Below are 17,789 nucleotides of genomic sequence, written 5' to 3' on the forward strand. Positions count from 1 at the left end.
CACAGTAAGTTTTTTTTTTAAAGGAAACAAAATAAACCCAAGGTACAAATAAGTGATGAAAGGGTGGATCTTTGTTTTGCAAATTGTCTGTAGTCAACAAGCAATATAGAACTCAAACTTTCATTAAAAAAAAAATCCTTGCTGATAAAGACACAGAACAAAAACTTTGGGAATAGAAAAACCCCTGATAGACTGAGGCCCTCATATTTGTAGTACAATGCATTTACAATATTCTTACCAGTAACTGTTTTTAGTCTTCCTTGGCATCCTTGAAAGTGGAGGGTCCAGACATCCAAGATGATAATGGAGTTTACAAGTATCACACAGCAAAAGGAGGTGTTGATCATGGTTCTTCTTGCAAATCCCACAACTTGGAAATGCAGGAAAAAAGTTTCATTTGAGATAATGCATATACTTTACTGAATCATCTCAATGTTTACATGGGGTAAGATCCAGAGAACCCCATGCATGAGCAGAAGGCATTTCCGCTTGTGCAAAGGGTGGTCCTCAATTTCAGCTAACTCCCCACTCCAGTGGCCCTTCGCATCACATCCCACAGTGCTTTGAAGGGTCTCCGGTCCCTCATGAGCAGCCAGGGGGTGCAGAGCGGGCGGGCATTAAGGCACTGCACCAGAAAGAAGGAGACGGCAAAGCCCTGTTGTGCAAGTGAAACTAAGCACTTCTCTGGATCCAAGCCATCGTTAATATTTCCCTAATGTTTGCTAGATATTTGTGACTTCTGATATATTGATTTTTATTCACACTGAGGCCGGTTTGGTCCTGAAGGCAGAAGGTTGGCCTGAATTTAAATCCCTCACCAGCTATCAGAAAACCACAGGGGTCTGCAAATAAAATATTTCAAACTTAAATCCTCATCGGTAAAAATAATATCCTTTGAATTCACTTACTTTAAACTATTCACTTACTTTGAATAGTTGCTGGGAGAATGAAAGCAATTTAATTGTAATGATATTTGTATTTTACAAAGGATGTATTATTATTGTAAATTAATGAAGGATTGCAAATAAAACATTTTATGTCAGAATCAAGACGAAGCAAATATGCAGTAAAATAAAAATAACCGTTGTGATGGAAAACACCCTCATCCTTGGACATGCTAGTCATGTAAAAAAAAGTTCAGCAGCAACATTTTTTAATCACTTGTACATCAAGTCCACAAGGTCATCCAGCAGAGGTACCCCATTTGGTAAACATCATCCCAGAACAAGTTAACATTCAACAGAGAAAATTCAGCAATTCATTAAAATGTGAACCATGTGACAAGAGTGGATAATTTTAAATATACTGAAGTTAACTAGCATAAGATTCAGGGAAGTATTTCGTCTCACCACGCAAAATTAACAGGTAGAAGTCTTTGCCACAAGACATGGTGATGACCACTAGTTTAAATGGCTTTTTAAAAGCTTTAGGCAAATTCATGGAGGGCTGTGGCATCAATGGCTATTAGCCACAATAGATAACTGGGTATATTCACATCTAGAAAGTGTATATTTCTGACTACTGGATACAGGAAACAAACAAGAGATGGCTACCACTGTCATTATCCAATGAGAGCGCTTCAAAAATATCTGGCAAGTCACTGATGGAGACAGATCAAGCAAGGATGTTTTCATGTTCCTAAAAGCATTTGTGGTTGTTATAGGACATAATGCAATCAAATGCTCCCCACAAAGAAACACAAGGTGGTATTAAATACTTCTAGAGATTGCTAGACTGATTTTTGCTAGTCACCGAAAATTTAAGGAGATACTTTTTATTAGCCAAATTGAGGGCATTCCATGAATCTTCGGATGCATTTGAACTGGTTAACCAAATATGGACACAGTTCTTGCACTTACAAAGAACTCTTTGTCACTGGGTTATGACCAATCTGAATGGTTAAACCCCATACAGTGAGTAAATATTCTAACTGTTATAATTGTATTTTATCTTGCAGAAAGGTAGCTTTTATATGGAGTATATGTTTCAATACTTGTATCAAATATTTATTTATTTTTTAAAAAACCGACCATAATGGTAAATGGTAAAAAGAACTAAACATATAACAATGAGTAAATACATCAATTACTCAACAATATATTAACCTGAATTATGAAAAATACTAGACTTGAGGATCAAATATGCTTTGTTATATTAGGGCTTAATAAACCGTATAAGTTCATAATAATTTCATTCAGACCTTCCTGATCGATTTTAAATGCAAAACTTTTAATGTTTGAAGGTTCTCAACCATGTATCACAAAACAGATTAAAATCTCAAGTATACAAGGAATTTCCTTCTGAAGTGCTGCCAATGGATAGAGAAAATCTCAGTAATGATGTCTGGGACTCTGAAGACAGTTATAACGTTGGTTTTTTTAAAATGATTTAAAATGAATCAAGTTAGCTGCCTTACAACAGTGGTGTCCAGGAGTAAAGACATTTTATTCAGTTGTTTGGAATAAAAAAATTACTTATAAAGGTCTCTTACTCTATCCATAATCTATGTCTATTGTGCTGTTTCTACTACTTGCCTATAGAGAACTGCAGGGAGGGTTGTAGTCTTCTGGGTTCCACCCTCCTTTTTACTCGGTTTTCTTTCCTTGGGTGCTCGCAAAATTGCTGGTATGTTCAATTTCTATTGGGTTTGAAGAAATACAGGATAATTTGTGAGAGACATATATAACATAACATTCCCCCTCATTTACTGCTCAGCAATCAAAATTTGGCTGTGCCCAATATACTAAAAGTTAGGAGAGGAAACTGCTTAGTCAGGCTGCAAAAATGACTACACTATATATTCTGTCCCCAAGTGAGCCCTATGAGAAATGAAATTGCATTCACATATTTTCCAATGCAAAAGAGAGAGAGAGAGAAACCAAAGACATTAAAGCCCTGGCTTTTTAACTTTCCCCCCTTTAACAGAGGGAGCTTTAACAGAGACAGACAAGGACAAGCTGGTTTAGAAGGTTAAAAAGAAAAAAGAAAAAAGAAAAATCCACTACACTTCACGAAAGAATATTGAGGCAGTTTATTTTCCTCACCATCCCTGCTACAGTGGTGCTCCATAGGTTAATTAGAAAAATTATCTTATTGGACCAAACTCTGCACAAAGCAGGAGAGATTCTCTTCGGGTTTCTACTAATCTGCAGTATGCTAGCTTCACAGACAGCAACCATCTATCAAAGTCATTTCTCAGTGGCCCTGTGGGCCTGCATCTGTTCAACCAACTGGAAAAAAGTGTCATGCAAGCTGTGCAAATGAAACTACTAGTTTTTTATTATTATTAAATGATTGCACCAGGAAACATATTTGTGAAAATTTGATTCCCCCCCCCTTTTCTTTTTAAAAGGGATGAACTTCTTATTAACAAACTTAAATTCCGACTCCCATATGTATGAAAGGCCCATAAAAAACCAGGTTATATTAATCATCTGGGCCAGTTTCACAGAACCATCAAGCACTTTGTAAAACCTTGCTAATTCTTGTGTTGAATTAACACTTAGCACAAAAACAAGGATAATTACAAAAAACAGAGCCGGCCAATGGTCCAGTTTCTTAAAAGATCATTTTAACATTTTATAATCTTAGAAAGCCAACTAAGGAGTCAGACAAAAACAAAAACAAAAGCTAAGATCTGATTATATATTGGAATGACACATAAAAGGCTCCCACTTTCTTGAGGAATCTGCTAACTGCACTGAATACCAGATATAAGCCTCAGTGAAGGATGAATTAGGAAGCACTAAAAGAAAAAGCCAGCGAAATTCATCAATCTTTCAGATACAAAGTGCCATATAACTTCCACTGTTTGTAGAACGGGAGAAGCAGCTGTACAACAGGCAGCAAACTGTGTAAAGTGTTCATTGTGCTCTTTTAATGTAGCTGAAAACATAACCATATCAAGATATTTGATTCTGCTGGTTTACAAGTGCAATACTGTACTCTTTAGAAGCTAATGAATTTAATAATTGGGAAGTGACAGCATTCACCTTTTTACAACTGACAAAATGATCAGTAATCCTATAAAAAAATAACCAGCTGTACCCTAATATTCTTCACTTCCTATTAAGGACATTCCCACATGCATAATTCATTTAAAACTATAGCAAATTACATATGCTTTCAGTTGCATATTCAGGAAACGGGGGGAAGAAAACAATATACCCTAAGAAAACCTGCTCTTTGAAAGCTACAGTGGGGGGGAGTAGCAAAGAATGTGGTTAGATTAACTCATGCTTCAGGTTTAGCTTCATCACAAATGACAGGTCAATCAGTTACACCAAATGAAAGAATTTTGCAAACAAGATAGCTAATCCAAAAACAAAATTAGGCTGCAGTTTCCCAGTAGGTAGGCGCAGAGCCCTATATACATTTCAATCAGAAATCATTATCTGCAGAATAAGGCCAGGACTTTATCAAATGTATCTTTTCAGCCTAAAAAAAGTGACAGTAACAAAGAGAAAACCCTATTTTTAGGACTCATATGACCCATAAATAAATGAGATATAAGGAAAGAGGGGAGGAGAAAAACAATGGGAAAAACCAACCTGCCCAATTATTCTACCAAGCACAGCCCATATTCCTTGTCCTTCATTTCGTAGCTTTGCATTCACGTTCTGAAGTTCTTCTAAAGACTCACACAACTAAAAAACAAAGCAGTGAAAAATACTGTGGAAGTTATTTCGTACCTCGTATCCAGGAGGAGGCATTCTTTACTTATGAAACCCTTTTCTATGAGAGGTAATTAAATAATAAAATTGTTCACTCATGTCAATGCAACTGAAATCAGTAAAGTTAATCAGCCATTCAGTAACACCAGAAAGAAAACATGGGCATCCATCTGGTTAGTAAGGGAGAACCTAAAGTAATTTTGTCTGACAATAAGACTATAATGGCAGTCAAGAAACATCAAAACAGTTCCACTCTGTTATTTCCATCTGTAAAGATGTGCCAGGTTTTTCTACACAGGGAATCAAGATTTCAGAGTTATACATCTGCACACTTGAAATAAGAAAATATGAAGCCTTGTCACATTTTTTAAGTGTAACTGGGAATGATGTTCTCTCCTTCTGACTACTATTTATTTTTTGACAATTCCAACAACTATCATTACTATCATGGGGTGTGCATGAATGCACGGCCATGTCTTTTTGAGAACAAATAAGAACGGCAATACAATAGGCAGCATTGAATTCTCTAGTCATGTCTTCCATTCCTTGTGATCAGTGTGGCATACATGTGTGTATTCACACAGCAGTCGCTGCAAACACTGAAGGCTTCCCTCAAATATCCCCAAAGTATCCACTGACGGTATTTCAAATAAATACTTCTGTTTACATCAACCTAACAGGAAAAACACGTCACCAACATCCCAAATATCTAAAGTTGCATACAGTGGTGATCAACAAAGTGGTTCACTAGGTAAAATTACTGGCAGCTGCTGCCTGGTGACCGTATGGGAAGAACCACAGTTGGTGATAAAACTACACATGCTTTGAAGACAAAAGATCGTAAGTTCAATTACTGACATCGCCAAAGAAGCGGATAAATAGGTGGTGTGAAAGACCTCTTCATAAGATCCTGGAGAGCTGCTGTGAATCCAAATAAAAAATACTGGACTAGATGGACCAAATTCATGGTTACTGAATGGATAGGAATAAGGAGCCCACATGAGCAGAGGCAACTGCCCGGTCAAGACCTATGTTAATGTTCCCATCTTTTTACTTCGTTTTTTATTGTCATTTTAGTATTTCTATTATGTCTGTAAGCTGCTTTGAATATTTTCTGTGAGTAAAGCAAATAATAATAATTTGGCAATCCCAGACTCTGCCATCCCCATGATGAAAGCTAGGAATTGGAATTTCTTCTCACAGTTATCCTAAAGCTCTAAGGGACCACCTCAACGCAAGCAACTTTTTATGCTCATGATCGTGAGCAGATGTGCACAACAAGCAAGAGTCAGGCTCTTGATACCAGACTGAGAAAATCTGTATAGATGAGAACCTCTGAGAAACATCTTAATCTTTTAGTGAACAGCAGGAGACGGTTACTGAAAGACCATTTGCTTTAAGATGGGTTTTAGTGGAAGTCAATGGTTTTCTAACTATAGTTTCATTTTAAATACAGCATATGATGTGCATTGTTTGAAACACATCATTTACCTTGTTATATTCTACATGAAGTTTTTCCTGTTCGTTCTCCAGCTTATCCTTAATTTTCTTCTGTTCTGCCATATTTTCTTGGATCTGGATCATGCGCATGTTTCTCTCTAAAATAAAAGCCAGCACTTTCTGTATTTCCCCCTTCTTTTTTTTTTTTTTTTTTTTGAGCATGCAAAGCAACAGAATGAATGTAGGTAACAATACATCATACGACAACATTTCTTCGCATTCAATGTCACATGCAGAAAACACTCTCTGCAGCTGAACAACGCTTACAATATTTCTAAAACATCCAAGCTATGGATATTAAGATCAAAGGCACATAAAAAACCAAATACTAGTAAGTGATTCATCCCTTGCAAAGCAGAAAAGGAAGGGTGACCAGGGCAAGAAACCCGATTGCATTACTGGAGGGTTTTTACAGAGCTAGGCTTGCACCTGATCTCAATAGCAAGGGCTGAGGGAGGAAAGAAGCAGCATTAATGCCAATTAATATTGAGTTAGAATGCACTCCAAACTTTAAATAGGAAAGATTTCAACAAAAACTTTTTTAACTATCCCACACATTATTTTAACGCGACATATATGAATATTTACTTGGCTACTTGGGGGCAGCTTTGCTGCTTTAAAATTGTAACAAGGGAACTATAGTGCTCACATACAGGAGTATATGGGTGGCTTGAAGTTTAAAGCAACTCCACTCTTTCATCTGTAAACCATCCCTTCAAAATCTAGACTGGGGTGGCTAACCTGCAGCCTCCGATTGTTGCTGGATTCCAACTCCCACCTGCCCAGGAAACCAATGTTCAGGGATGGTGGGAGCTATAGTCCTGCAACAACCGGAAAATGAAAGGTTAGCCATTCCTGGCAACAATGCAAAGCACATATCTTTTCACCCTTACCAAAATAATAATTGACAAAATCAGCGGTCAGGGCTGGCTGTTTGTGTTTTCTTCTTCCATCCACACTGGAACTGGTATCTGAAGTATCCACTGGAAAGATGTCTGTGCTAATTCCCATTAATTCTGCTTTGCGCATCAGCTTACGTATTGCTGAAGCGCTGCTAGTGAGCGGCCGTGGCAGTTTCTCCCTTGGTACCCACGCCTGCGGCCTCGTGGTACGTGCTATTTCTGACTTAGCACGATACTGCTGTAGTCTGGCATTAATTCGGGCCTACAAATTTTAAAAAAGCAAATCAAAATAAAGCTAAGAAGCACATAAACACTTTTGCTAGAAAATGTAATCTCCATTTCTAACACTGCACACACAAATCTATGGTGAGAGAAGATTGCTTTTAATAGCGCAAAAGAACTGATCCTAAAATACTCTCTGGACTAGAAGAGGTAGAGTTTGAAACAGATGCATTTATGAGCTTCCTCAAGAAAAATCCAGTATTGGTTTCTGTTCTCCATCATGCTGATCCTTCACAACTGAAATTCAGAATTCTCATAAAACTCAATAAGGAATGAATACATCAGCAGGCAAACTTTCCCAAATATCTGGGTAACTCAAGCTAGAAATGGGTAACTCAAGTTAGAAGTTGTTCAGGCTGACAACAGACTGTGGCAGAGGTAAGTACAAAGACTCAAACTGGGGGGAGCACTAGCAGGCTTGGGGTGGGGTTAGATTTATTGAGCTGGAGGAAAAGTGGGGTCGCAGAGACATCATGCAACTGGGAGAGGTACACATGCTTATACACCTGAGTTTAGATTATTTGCAAGCAGGTGAATAGTGATTCTCAAACATTTCATACTATTTACAACTATATGCATTTTCACTGGCAGTCACAACAATTCCATCCTTTTTCCTCTGCCCTGATCTTTCTCATTTAGTATGCTATATTAAACACAAATACAAACTTGGCTTGGGTATACTACCTGAGCTTCTGGTGACAGTTGTTTCTCTCTCTCCTGCAAAGACATTTTGCAATAGGATTGCAAAGCCAAATAGTTTTTGCGCTTCCACTTTCTATCCATCCTGTCTGCATGTTGCTTGCAGTAAGCAAAAAAGGGATCTGCAATATCCTGTTCCAATTAAAATAAAAATGAAGAAGGCAAAAGCTCATGAAAGAAAATAGTTTGTCAGCCAGGAAAAGCAGTATTTTAATTATATTTTATCATGTAATTTTAAATTGCCATTATGTAAGCCACCTTGTGAGGTCCCCCCCCCAAAGACAGCCTAAAAGTATTCTAAAGTAAATGAATAGGATAAATAAATAGGATGGTACACACACACACATTTTCCACAATTTTGTTAGGTAGGGTCTGAAAAAAATGATTCTGATGGCTTTTAAGGTATCTTAAGCAACCAAAGCCAGATTAACGTAACATCACTACAAAGAATATGAAACTCTTGTTTTGATTCAGCTTTTCAAACTCAGTGCAGAGTTTACAAATTAAATAGCCACATGTTTATCTACATATAACAGATACATTAGTTTTAATTGTTTAGCTACTCATAAGCGGTATCACTACAATCTATGTAAATGTTAGAGGTAAACTTTCGAGTTTAATCTCATTTCCAAAGGGGCTAAAAGACTGAGTATCAAGCAGCTATTTCTGTGTGCCATTTTCCAAAGGCGTTAATGTAGAAAGCAATTACATACATGAATACTGTATAGAACAGGGAAAATATTTTCATACATATTTTGAAGAGCATATTTGTTTCCCTCTGCTCATTCAAACAACTAAGCAAGTTCTGCACTGCCACACAACTTTCTTTTGTTTCCAAATGCTGCAGTATACATCAACAAAGGTAGCACAGGAGAAATGCTTGACAGATAATCTTGGGAAAAATAATCCGACCAAAATGGTGGATTGCTGGTGGATCAGAACCATGTATGATTAGAAAGTCATTGAGATGGAAGGGGATTGAAGATCATAATCACTCTCCCCACACATATTCATCTTTCTAGTATGGAATGGATCCAAGGAGATGATTCCTGCCCAAAATGTCTACATGTTTCAGGGGAAAAGGTTAAAAGAAAAAGGGAAGGTACAAAATACACCTTCTGCATCCCAACACAGGAAAGCTGAAGCAATCAATATTAAGTAAGGCAATCAACTCAAATATTTCTTAGTTATTTTAACACATCAATTTGAAGTTTTAGTCATAACAAAAGTCACCTGGGTTATTTTCACTAATGCAGAATATTATCATACCTCTTCAGCTGCTGCTTCTGACAACAGGCCTTCCTTCTGAGCGCAAGTCACATGGAAATATGCTCGGCACATCCCAGCATCACAACTAATGCAAACGCCAGTTCTGGCAAAACGGGGATCTTCACAAAAACTGCATTCCTGTAGCAAATAAATGAGAGAGAGAACATTACAAAAGTGTTACCTTTATACAGTAACTTTATACAGAATAAAGTAGTAACTTTATACAGTACCTTAAAATGGACTATATATTTTACAGAAGAAGACAAGAAACAAACAAAAGGGAATGAGAAAACGGATAAACCGGAACCAGAAGTATATGTAAGATGGTACATTCAACCCTAACTACAACTTTTCCCTACTGTCAGCAATAGTTTTCATGTAAATTACCATATCCGTATCTATGTAGGCTTATTAAAGGTAAGGTAAAGGTACCCCTGCCCATATGGGCCAGTCTTGCCAGACTCTAGGGTTGTGCGCTCATCTCACTCTATAGGCCGGGAGCCAGCACTGTCCGCAGACACTTTCGGGTCACGTGGCCAGCGTGACAAGCTGCATCTGGCGAGCCAGCGCAGCACACGGAACGCCGTTTACCTTCCCGCTGGTAAGCAGTCCCTATTTATCTACTTGCACCTGGGGGTGCTTTCGAACTGCTAGGTTGGCAGGCGCTGGGACCGGACGACGGGAGCGCACCCCGCCGTGGGGATTCGAACCGCCGACCATGCGATCGGCAAGTCCTAGGTGCTGAGGTTTTACCCACAGCGCCACCCGCATCCTTTATATAGGCTTATTAGAGTGGGGTATTTGCATACTTAGGACATTCTATCCCATCTTTTGAAATGCCAAGGCAGGTTGCAATAAGTGATACACACTTAAAGCCAAGTAATGCATACCAGTCCACAGACAGCAACAACGTACATACTGACAAAGATGTCCTAAAAACAAACAAACCCCTTTATTACATCTGATATACCATTTAAAAGTTTAACATCAAGACAAGAATTAAAAGTGTGATCTTCAGTGAGCCACATTTGAACATTCCGGTTGGGGATGAGGGAAGGCCTCTCAAGAATTCACTCGAGGATTATCTGTTTGAAATCTCATATATTCTCAGATCAATATTATTGTGGTCTGATGGCTGAATCTTTATAGTACTGTAGAGGATTAATTGAGCTGCCCTGCATTTACTTGACTGCCCTGTTATTAGTACTTTTATAACTAAAGCCCAGTGTAAAATTACAAGCCTTAGTCCTGTGGAATTAGTTGAATAGTTCCTATCCAATGAGGGTTTCATAAGAAAAATGAGACTATATATAATAATATTCATTATAACAGATTATAGAGTTGGAAGGGGCCCTGAGGATCATCTAGTCTCCCCCCCCCAATGCAGCTCTATGCAGCTGTCCCTTATGGGGATTAAACCTGCAACCTTGACATTATCAGCACCATGCTCTAACCGACTGAGCTACGTATTGAGCATTTAGCTGTAATGAACTGAAAAGGAAACAAACGAAAACAAGCTACAATCATATAAATTATCCCCAAAATATATCTATTTGAATGTTACCTTAGCACCATATTTGGAATAATTCATTTCTGTAAGAGTAACTGGCCGCAGTTTGTCAATATCTCCAAATGCTACTCCTGGAACATAGAGTGCACAAACAATGTGGACCCATCTATAACAAAAGAGGAAAGCATTTACTGTTCATATCTGAGCACTAAGAAAATTACAGACAAGGAAAGAACAGTTTAGGTGACCCAGATGTTAATGGGAGCTTCTACAAATACTACAAACATTAAGTCACCATGGTTTTGAAACAACTAAATGATGGGACAGGAATGTAACTTTTTTGTAATAACAATTAATTAATATGTACTTCAACAATATTTCACAACTCCCCTTTGAATGGATTAGACCGAATTTAGAACCTGTGATAGTCTCCCTACTGTTTTAGCCAATCTGGAATACAATCAATGGTGGGAAAACCCTATATAGTGCCATCCTATACAACTGCCTTTCATACACATATCTGCACCTGGTTGGAGAAATCTATGCAAAATAGGTTTTTGTTAACCCTGTGCTAGCTTAGCACTTTCAGAAAATTTACAACTGCACAGCTCAGCAGAGAATTTATTCCCACTTCCCCTACAACAGCTGATCAATAAAATTTTACCAGGATGTGTCCATTGGGATTGGGGTGGATATCCTGGGGGAAGAAGGGGGAGCCTGAAGTGTACTAATAATATGAATGTTTTATATTCTGTATTATTTAATAGGAATCTGAAAGCAATCCATCCATATGCAGAAGCTGCTTGAACATCTTTGCTTATATTATAAAATTGTTGTTAGTTTGTTCTTAAGCAGAAAGGCAATTCTGATCTATGTACATGTCTTGCACTTCCAGTGTGAAGGCCTTACACCAGGGGCAGCCAATGTGGTACCCTCCAATGCCTTGAACTACAATTCCCATAATCCCTGGCCACTGGCTATACTGGCTGGGGTTGATGGAGTTGTAGTCCAAAATATTTGGAAGTCATTATTTTGACTACTCCCGTCTTAGATCTTACTCATTTGAAATCACTTCTGAGTCTTTTTTATCCATGTTTTGAGTTCCAGGCAACACTAAAATATCTAGCAATTTGCCCCAAAAGATCCAAATATTGAAGCCCCCAAATTTAAGATATTCTGTTTTTTGAAATTCTAGGAGAGTTTCCCTCTTTATGAAATGCCACTGATGTGTTGCACTGGTAACAATTTTACCAGGGAAATAGTTGCTCTTATTCACATTATCTTCTATTTTTTATTTTATTTTTTTTTAAAAAAGGCCAAGGTTTTGGCTGGTGATTTTTGATAGTACGTTTTAATGCAACCTCCCCATTGCACCCTGCAGAGTTCAATATAAAGATACACATCTTCAACAAGCAGCTGCTTCTCAATTTAATTTGCACAGTTTTTTCATGCTCCACTGGTGTATTAAATGCTGCTGCACTCTGTAGGAGTTTATCTATGATAAACCCAACAGCTGGCTGCTTGCTTCATACTGACCTTCTCAAAATGTTTTAGTACATGTCACACAAGTACTGTAGTATTACAGATTTAAACTGCCATTTCAGTATGATTGGCACACAAGTGTCTCATTTCCTTAACCACCTATGTATGAACTCCATCCTGAATCTTTATTAAAAGCACAGAAGTCAGTCAAGTTCACAGCTGAGGCAGCTTCAGCTGCATTTAATACCAGTGCCTAAATGTTTTCCTGCTCATTTGTTTAGCCGCACATGTTTGAGAACCTTGTAATTAAGACAAATTGGGTAATCAAAGAAGAATAATCTTTCTTGTTACTTCCCCATCCATTTTGCTCCAAGCTAAGATGACAGATGTTGGTGAAGGGAAGGGAAAAAGCTGAAGCAAAATAAAGACAATAGTCTTAGCCCAGTTAGTATCATATCATATATACAGAGCAAAACATTATATCCACATTGGTGCTCAGGAAACTAAAGAGTACATGCAAAAAGTAGATTTGTTTCAAATTAACCATTCCACTATCTAGTCAACCTCTTCAATGGGAAGAGCAGAGAAAACCATCCCTCATTAGAGAGAGAATATTAACAGGTTTAGTTTAACATTCTGACAATTTTTTAGTTAGAAAGGAAAGCTATGTTATTTGTTTGTAGCACGTAATTTGGTGTCCTGGGATCACAGGAGGTTTGACAGCCATTTGCAAAACTCCACATTGACATCATGTACACACAAGTGGCAACCACAGGAAAATGTATTACATTCCTAGCCCTTAGAATGAATGTTCAAATGTTCAGCCAGTCTGGAACAGAATCACAAACATTGCTTAGACCTTATCCAAGGAAGGGAGTTTCAGGGGGGCAGGGAGAGTGAACTAAAAAAGGACAGCTTTTTTCCCCTTTCCCACCTTCCTGAAATCTTTCCCCATTGTGCCAGTCCTGAACCTACACACTTTAATGTTATATAACAGTGTGATGAGGAGTTTGAAGACTGAGAAAAGAGGAAGGTGTCCTTTTAGAACTGCTGAAATGTTCCTGTATGGCATATAAGGTTTTTTTTTTATATAAAAAAAAAACCACATGACACACATCCCTCCAACTCCAGCCCCCTTCCAGAACACCATAAGCTTTTAGAGCTCAAGCAGACCAACTCTCTCCCTGCTTTTCTATTCTTTTTCTCAACCGATATCCTCAATACTCCATGGATCAACTGTCCTCAACATTTCATAGGCCCAGGAAGAACAATAGGTTCTTGAATGGTCATTTCTTAATATCTTCTAATTTACAACTAATATACTTCTGTATACCTAGGAAGTATGTCAAGTATACATATGCAGAAACTGCTACCTTATTTTTGGTGGTCCTGTTTGAGCTCCAGATTGATAGGCATGGAACCTCCCAGGTCCAGTAATAAAGAGAACAAGCGGGACTCAAAACAAAACTTTACAGTGTATCCTCCATCTTTCCTGTTTAGGAGTCCAACCAGCCATGCACTTCCCACACCTATACTTCCATTGCTATGGCTGTTGAGCATGTGCAGTCCTGGAAGTTTACCATATTTGTTTTTAACTTCCACAGTGTCTTTAAGTATCTGATTTTAACCTATTTATTTTGGTAAACCTCAGTGCGCTACCAAGAGGCCAATATATTCCTCTTGCTTCGCTTTATATTGGTACACACCACCCTGAGTTCACTGTTAAGGGAGAGCAGGGACAATGATTATGAAGGGGGGAAATCCTGTTTTTGAGAGTTGTTGCTACAAGAGTGCAATTCTTTTAAATGCAAACACTCAAATTACAGCCTACTGTGTGTGGTTTCAAATGCCAACATCCATTTCAATAGAAAGTGTTTAGCATAGAGCCAAATTCAAAATGACAAATACAAACCCGTGAATACAAGAAATTTATGAATGGCTTAAAATTGCTGGGACTTCTGATTCAATATATTCAGGATATTCTAAGCACAAAAGGGCAAATGGAACCATGCTCAGTTTGACTGTGTGGAATGTCCTGCTGAGTTTCAGAGGTATTGTGTTAATAACAGGAGCAATGAAATCGATTAAGCTTGAAAGCACCAGGTCATGTTTGGCAAGCTTGTTAATGCCTCACCAAGAAATATATTCCAGTTTCCTAAACAGCTCGATGGCAGTCTAAAAATTCCTTAACAGTTATGGGATGACAGACTGCAAAGTTTTGATATGGGGCATATTTCCACACAAGCATTTTGAAACAAGCAACTTCCCAACATAAAAATTCCCAGTTATGGAACTACCTCCTATTAACATCTATCTGTCCCCCACATTATTTTAATTCAGGCAACATCTTAAGACCTTTTTTTCCTGGCAAGCCTTTGGAACGTAAGCGTAGTGGCTTCATACATATAATTTAATGCTGACTTTTATGTTGAATCACATATTATATTTTGTTTTGATTTTGATTTAATTATGAGTTTTTGTTGTTCGCTGCAGTGGGCTCCCATGAGAGGAAGAGTATGTATACTAATTGAAATAATAAAGGGGGGGGGGAGAATACCTGAGTAGACAGAAACCTATGAGAAGACTACCCAGTGTCACAAAGTGAAAATTTTATAATCCCTTAAACTGTGTGTTTTAGAACACAGTACACAGTTCTGACCAAACATTTAAGTTGTTTGTTTAGTCCTCCTCCTGAGTAGTTCGTAAACCTTTAAGGTGCAGCAGAACCTGTGAATTTATTCACAGAATTATCCTAGTAAACCTCTATTGCAGAAGCAACAGCAATGCTATGTTTCTCCGATAGGAATTTGGCTATAGTCTAATCTACCATTGGAAAGAAGGAAGGAAGTTATGCCTGACTTTCCAGAATGGGCTTGGTGAAGAAAACACATGACTGGAATAAATTGAAGGATAACTTTCAGGAACCTATCCCTCTGATGACAGCTCCCTTAACTAACCTGCCAGCATCCGTCTCCTTGAAGATTCCATCTTGGTTGGGGCAGAGTTCACAGCTCGGAGAAACACCACATTTGCAGGCATCACAGAACCATGGTTCAGTGGAGTTTTCTGAAGCGGAGCTCATAATAGAATCACTTTCGCCGTCAACACCATAACAACCTAGGAAGATAGAAAATACAAATGAATGAATTAAATCAAAGAAATGTTATATCAAGGGATGTAATTAAGAATTAATATAAGACGTGGAAAGCAAGGGCACATACAGTAGGTAAGGCAGAACTGACAGAGCTCTTTGAAGTAGGTGGCCAAATAGACATATGTGTGTTCACGGTCTCAATTACAGGGTTTTTGGAAGCAACACCTGATCTTCACTTTCTCCAGCCACAAGAGCTCTATTACACTACCGTGAGCTTTCTGGAAAACTGCTGTCTCTATGCAGCTTTATTTATAAGGAGAGAATAAGGGAGATAACTATTCTGGATGAAGTAGCTACTCAAAAAACCAAAAGCATCTGCCTTCTAATTAGTAAGCAGTAAGTAGAAAACACCCATGCATTTTGATTTGTCTCTCTGTAACTGTGCAGATTGTTCCCACGGCAAATGAAAGCTACATTTATTTATTTTTTACAAATTTGCAGGTACTACCAAATGGCTAATTAGGTCACATTTTGCAAGGTTGTTTGATTGATTTTGGAGCATTACATATACTCTCTGACAGGAAGTCATATTCTGTTAATTTGTACAATTGACTGTGCTTTACTGGAGGAGGATTTGGGATTAATTCAAAAGACATCAGAAAATACTGCAGTATTTTAAAGCAATGATTATTCTCTGCTTTAACAACTTATTATATGGGTGATTTGGGACGTGGGTGGCGCTGTGGGCTAAACCACTGTGCCTCTTGGGCTTGCCGATCCAAAGGTTGGCGGTTTGAATCCGCGCAGCGGGGTGCAAGCAGATAACTGGTACAGCCACGGAGGGAAGGTGAACAGCATTTCTGTGCGTTCTGGCACTCATCATCACACCAGAAGCAGTTTAGTCATGCTGACCACATGATCTGGAAGGCTGTCTGTGGACAAACGCCAGATCCCTTGCCCTGAGGTGAGATGAGCGCCGCACCCCATAGTTGCCTTTGACTGGACGTAATTGCCCAGGGGTCCTTTACCTTACCTTTAACCATATGGGTGATCTCTAGATAACATATTGAACACCTCCTGCAAACAATTAGATTTACTTCAGGTGAATAGAAAACTCAAAGAAAGAGTGAGATTGATTGATTGCAAAGAGATCTGAAAGCTCAACTATGGAGAAATAGTTGCACTGTGCACCTATTTTATTATAAAATCACCAGTTCATGTAACTCTTAAGAACATGAATTCTTCACTCTGTACAATGCCAATATTGGAGTAAACAAAGGGATATAAAAATATTTTAGGAAAACTGCAGTACGTCTTTAATTTATAGCACCAATGCAAGGACAATTGTCAGAAAGTGAATTACCCACAACCACATTGCCTGCAATGATATGTACCAGACAGTTTTCTTTAGACATGCTGCAATCAGTACATCAGGAGAACTGACACCCCAGCTGGGGGTGCTGTGCTATTACAAACCAGTAAGGAGATTTTAGCACAAAAGCAGTTATCTAAAGTGACAGGCCAGAGCTTAAGATTTTATTTTTAAATTTATCCACAGAAGGGCAAATCTATCCAAGGAACACTTCATAAAATATACTTTTTTTTTCAATTAAAACAAGTAACATCTTCCTGAAGCACTGATAGAAATTTGTCACCCAGATCTTAAAAGAAAAAAAAAATGTTCCAGACATGTATCTAGCAAAATCTCTGTTATTATGAGGGACCGTAAAGTGCAGAAAGGTATGGCCTTTGAATATCAGGAGCAGGTGGCAGATTTTACCACCCACACCAAGTGTATTTCAACATCCAACATTTTTCTTTTCCACCAAGAGTGAACATTCATTTAGATTGGAAAACCGTGTCAGCCTCAGGGGTCAATACCATCAGGCATCTATTGAGGGCTCTCAGAAGGGGCTCCTGCCAGTCCAGAAAAGTTGGTTTCAGATTCCTGAACCTGGCACACCACTCAGTCTTGAATTAAGAAAATATGGTGACCTCCTGATGCCGGAAACCATTGTTTTAAACCAACGAAACAATCACTGCCCATTGTGGTTTCCTAGAAAGGAAAGTCTAGACTGAGCTCAAAACGTAACAGGCTGAGGGCTTCCCTGTATTCGTGCTGCCTCCAACCCAGGCAGCAGAGAACAAAGTGAAAGCACCAGTTCTCAGCTATCTGGAGCTTAAGAGGTAAGCTAAATGGAAGCAAATAGCTTGCTGCTTGCTTCTCTACAGTGTGGGATCTAAGGAGCTGGATTCAGACTCCATTGTCAAGGCCAATTTGACCCCAATCCATATTATCCTTTAAGCTGCAACAGACACTGTCAGACATCTAGACTTTGTCCAAAAACCCTGATTATGAAGTTTCACCATGCGAAAGG

The 17,789-nt window shown here is 38.4% G+C and overlaps 1 protein-coding gene across 13 annotated transcripts in view; it reads right to left on the reverse strand.

The window, feature by feature from the left end:
- The window catches only part of PHF14 (PHD finger protein 14), a 128,821-nt gene that overhangs the window by 95,195 nt on the left and 15,837 nt on the right, over positions 1 to 17,789 (reverse strand). For 12 of the 13 annotated variants that reach the window (XM_083578571.1, XM_083578568.1, XM_083578569.1 and 9 more), the window contains exons 5-13: positions 15,275 to 15,434; positions 10,890 to 11,001; positions 9,326 to 9,463; positions 8,042 to 8,188; positions 7,067 to 7,337; positions 6,165 to 6,271; positions 4,551 to 4,646; positions 2,535 to 2,638; positions 239 to 370 (exon numbers count right to left, since the gene is read on the reverse strand). In XM_083578571.1, the coding sequence (XP_083434697.1) occupies positions 239 to 370; positions 2,535 to 2,638; positions 4,551 to 4,646; positions 6,165 to 6,271; positions 7,067 to 7,337; positions 8,042 to 8,188; positions 9,326 to 9,463; positions 10,890 to 11,001; positions 15,275 to 15,434 (1,267 nt within the window). Of the gene's footprint in view, positions 1 to 238; positions 371 to 2,530; positions 2,639 to 4,550; positions 4,647 to 6,164; positions 6,272 to 7,066; positions 7,338 to 8,041; positions 8,189 to 9,325; positions 9,464 to 10,889; positions 11,002 to 15,274; positions 15,435 to 17,789 lie in introns of all 13 variants that reach the window. The other variant, XM_083578573.1, reaches the window with a different exon arrangement.

This window comes from Podarcis filfolensis, assembly GCF_964270895.1.
Source record: "Podarcis filfolensis genome assembly, chromosome: 12".
Classification (NCBI taxonomy): domain Eukaryota; kingdom Metazoa; phylum Chordata; class Lepidosauria; order Squamata; family Lacertidae; genus Podarcis; species Podarcis filfolensis.